The sequence below is a fragment of the Ixodes scapularis genome, unplaced genomic scaffold, assembly GCF_016920785.2.
Source record: "Ixodes scapularis isolate PalLabHiFi unplaced genomic scaffold, ASM1692078v2 ptg002869l_1__unscaffolded, whole genome shotgun sequence".
Lineage (NCBI taxonomy): Eukaryota > Metazoa > Arthropoda > Arachnida > Ixodida > Ixodidae > Ixodes > Ixodes scapularis.
This window is the reverse complement of record NW_024610276.1, coordinates 97,208-101,343: the sequence shown is the minus strand read 5'-3', so window position 1 is coordinate 101,343 and position 4,136 is coordinate 97,208. Positions and strand designations below refer to the sequence as shown.

The window sequence follows — 4,136 nt, the reverse complement described above, 5'->3', positions numbered from 1 at the left end:
CGCTCGGGGCATGTAGTTCCCGGCTACGTCGAACGTGAGTCACCGGCACTTGCGTCCAATGTAGCCAGGCTTTAGAGCACCGCCGCGTCGGCGCAGAATATAACATTTTGGCGACGAGGATGGGATATTTGTTTTAATATGTAGCATTTCCTCTTTTGTAACCCGGGATTCGGGAGGGGGCTTCACTCCGCGTCGCGGGTCAGTGGTTGAGGAAACCGGCGCGTAACTGTATTCATGAAATGTATTCCTTTTTGTTCCGGGTGAAGGCCGCGTTTGATGAGTTTCGGGGGGAGACATTAGGCCTAGGTTTTCAGTACGATCCATTTTCATAGTGAGATGACTTCGTCATCTTCGTCTTCGAGCGGCCCAACGGCGTTCCCGCCGCCGGCCGTCTTTTTGGCAGTGCGCGGTCCGCCGATAGTAGCTTGGCCGGCATGGAAGCGTGCTTTTCTGACTTTTCTTGACGCGTCGGCGTTGCATCTCGTAGAACCGTTCCGAAAAAAAGCCATCCTGTTTTCGCTGTTGGGCACTGAGGGCCAGCGCATCGTGGATGCATTTCAGCTGTACGAGACGGTTGCGGTGGAGGGGACTGACGAGTTCCAGGTTTTTCTGGAGGCAGTCGAGAAGCATTTTGAGTTTTCGGGTAGTATCGCGCTTGAACGCCAGAAGCTGCGCGGTTTGTTCCAACGTCCTGGCCAGTCGGTAACTGAGTTTCTTGCCGTGTTGCGCCATCAGGCTTCGTTTTGTGCTCTGGGGAACGCGCTCGATGAAAGACTTTGCGGGGTTTTCTTGGAAGGCCTGGAGTCCAGACGCGTTCAGGATCGCGTTCTGCAGGAGTGCGAGGGCAGCGAGCTGCCAACGCTGTCGCGGGCTATCCAGATTGCTCGCCAGTACGAGCAGAGAGCGAAGACGGCCGCAAGTTTTCGGCGGCGAGAGTCGCAAGTCCCGGTCGCGGCAGAAGTCCAGCGTGTCCAGATCGTGAAACGTCAAACGGCAGCAACACAAGATGGCGGAAAAGCGTCGTCTTCTTTCATCGAGCATGGGCAAGGTGGCTACAGCGGCTACCCTCCCTGGCCTCAACCTGGCTACCCCCCGTCGCAGCTTGGACCCAGGATGCCTTGGGCTCCGGTGGCCTCCGGTCACGTGCCCCGTTTTCCGGCGAGGGTGTTCCAGCCTCAGCGTGGGCGTGAGCCCGCTCCGCCTCGGACGGGTGGGATCGGAGCAGACGACGCCTGCTACTTCTGTGGACGCCGCCGTCATGATCGGGCGGTTTGCCCGGCGTCTCAAGCGACATGCTTCTTATGTGGAAAGTGGGGACACTTTGCAGTGGCGTGTCAGAGTCGTCGCCCGCCGGCGGCTGCCTTCACCTACGATCGGCGACAGGCATCGTTCCCGGTTCAAGGCCGTGGTACTCGGCGGACCTTCGCCGACAGGCAGTTCAGAGGGGACCGGCCCGGCCGGGTGAACGTGGTCGGCCAGTCGCTGTCTCCTGAGGAGCTGCCAAGCGTCCGGCTGACGGAGGAACTTGTGGTCGTCGGGACGGCCGAGCGACGAGAAGGCGGCAGCATGCGTCGTGACGCCTTCATGGCCGAGATCACGCTCACGGAGGAGGAGCATCACAGCGGGATGTGAGGCCCATGCCCAACCCGCAGCGACGACCGTTCACCGCGTCGTCCTGTCAAGCATCGCAAGTCCCTGGTTCTCGACCAGCGGCAAGTTCCAGACCTTCATTTGCGGAGAACCCGTCTCCTGCTTCATCGGTCTCTGAAGAGACCACACCTAAAGTCTTCGAGGACGAGTCAAGTCCGCAACGTCATCCTGAGAGTCAAGGGCTCCATAGTCCGCAACGTCATCCTGAGAGTCAAGGGCTCCATAGTCCGCAACGTCATCCTGAGAGTCAAGGGCTCCATAGTCCGCAACGTCATCCTGAGAGTCAAGAGCTCTACAGTCCTGAGAGTCACGGACTACACGGTCCACAAGATCATCCGGGGAGTCAAGCGCCCCAAGGTATGCAGCGTCATCCAGAGATATCCAGTCCGTCGACGAGCCTTGTTGGTGGTTCCTCGAAGCGAGACGCATCCAAGTTGCCACCTGGCTTCGAAGATTTTGAACATCTTTTTAGCCCGGGGTTGGGTCTACTGAAGAATCACTCGCACAAGGTCAAGGTGCGGCACACAGTTCCACCAGTCCAATCATGCTCCGTCGCCTCCCGATGACCCTAAGGGATCGGGTTTCCGAAGAAATTTTCAAGCTGGAGCGAGAGGGCGTAATTGAACGTGTCGAAGCCTCCGAGTGGGTGTCACCTATTGTTGTCGTCCACAAGCCCGATGGCAACATCCGTATGTGTGTGGACCTACGAGCTCCGAACCAGGCCGTTGTCATTGATTCATTTTCACTTCCTTGCATCAATGAACTGTTGAACTCTCTACGGGGAGCGGCGATCTTCTCCAAGCTGGATTTGGCGTCCGCCTACCATCAAGTCCGTCTCGACCCGGTGAGTCGTGACCTCACGTCTTTCATTACCCACGAGGGGTTATTTCGCTTTAAGAGAGCTTGCTTCGGGCTGGCATCCGCACCCGCAGCATTCCAGCAACTCATGTCCAAAATCCTAAGGGATTGTCCAGGCACTCAGTTCTATCTGGACGATATCATCGTTTATGGATCCACTTTGAAGGAGCACGATGAGAATCTCCGTCGTGTCTTGTCTCGAATTTCCCAAGCAGGAATGAAGCTAAACCGTAAAGGTGTTTTCCAAGTACAGGAGCTCTCATTTTTGGGACACCATCTTTCCGTGAAAGGTTTAGCACCCCTGTCATCCAAGGTAGATGCGGTCCTAAATTTTGCAACTCCCTCTGATGCAGTGAAGTTAAGAGCATTTTTAGGGCTGGTAGAGTACTACAGCAAGTTCATCCCTCATTGTTCCACCATCTTCGAACCGATGCGTCGTCTCCTACGTAAAGGAGTTCGTTTCAACTGGTCTCCGGAAGTCGAGGCCAGTTTTCAGAAAGTAAAGACTTCCATCCAAGAAGCTCCAATTTTGGCCATGTTTGACCCGACGTTGCCTATCGTCGTGGCCACAGATGCTTCTCAGTACGGTCTCGGTGCTGTTTTGCAGCAGCAGTATGGTAGCCAGCTTCGTCCTGTAGCCTTCGCGTCTCGCTCGCTAACTGATGCAGAGCGAAGGTATTCCACGGGCGAGAAGGAAGCTCTCGCATGTCTTTGGGCGTGTGAAAAGTGGCACGTGTATCTGTGGGGAAGGTCTTTTGTCATTCGTACTGACCATCAGGCGTTGGTCACGTTGCTGTCCAACAAAGGTTCCGGAATCCGTCCTCTAAGGATCACTCGTTGGTCCTCCCGACTTCTGAATTACAATTTCAAAATGGAGTTTCAGAAGGGCGCCACCAACGTCGTTGCTGACGCGTTTTCACGGTTGCCAGTGTCTGACACTGAGGAGGGCATGAGATTCAACGAGGAAGTTGTTTCCGTCGTAATGGTTCCTTTGTCGAAAGGCGGTTTTCAACAGGCTACGGCCAATGACATAGTACTTCCTTCAGTCATCCGCTATACTACCTCGGTTTGGCCTGAAGATAGTAAAACCAATCCAGATCTCCGGCCTTACTATCACGTCAGAGACCAACTGTCGCTGTACGACGGTATTTTGTACAAGGGAGAAAAACTAGTCGTCCCTGTCGCGTTTCGAGACCGGATCGTGGAAGTAGCACACGAAGTTCATCAGGGGATCACAAGAACCACAAGTGTGATCCGGGAACACTACTGGTGGCCGTTGATGAATGAACACATAAAGAACAAGATCCAGAACTGCACGGTGTGCCATGCTACCGACAAACCAGTGAAGGCTGCACCGGCTCCCTTGCAGCCCATCCAGTTTCCAAGTCAGCCCTGGGAAAAGCTAGGAATCGACATCGTGGGCCCGGTTGATCGTGCACCGGCCAGTCAAAGGTTTTTTTTTTGTACTCATAGATTACCACTCCAAGTGGCCAGAAGTCCAAGCCACGTCTTCTGTGACTTCTGCGACTGTCATCAGCTTTTTGAAGAACGTTTTTTCACGCGAGGGACTGCCCTGCGAGATTGTGTCAGATAATGGAGTACAGTTTACCTCCCATGAATTTCAAGAT

The 4,136-nt window shown here is 54.8% G+C and overlaps 1 protein-coding gene across 1 annotated transcript; it reads left to right on the top strand.

Moving 5' to 3' along the window:
- Positions 1 to 336: 336 nt before the first annotated feature.
- On the top strand, positions 337 to 1,632 carry LOC121834678. Its single transcript, XM_042288405.1, has one exon. The coding sequence runs from the start codon at positions 337 to 339 to the stop codon at positions 1,630 to 1,632; it is 1,296 nt and encodes a 431-aa protein (XP_042144339.1).
- Positions 1,633 to 4,136: the final 2,504 nt, after the last annotated feature.

Bases quoted from the DNA above. Each gene is read 5' to 3' on its own strand.
- LOC121834678 (XM_042288405.1), top strand. From the start codon at position 337: ATGACTTCGTCATCTTCGTCTTCGAGCGGCCCAACGGCGTTCCCGCCG.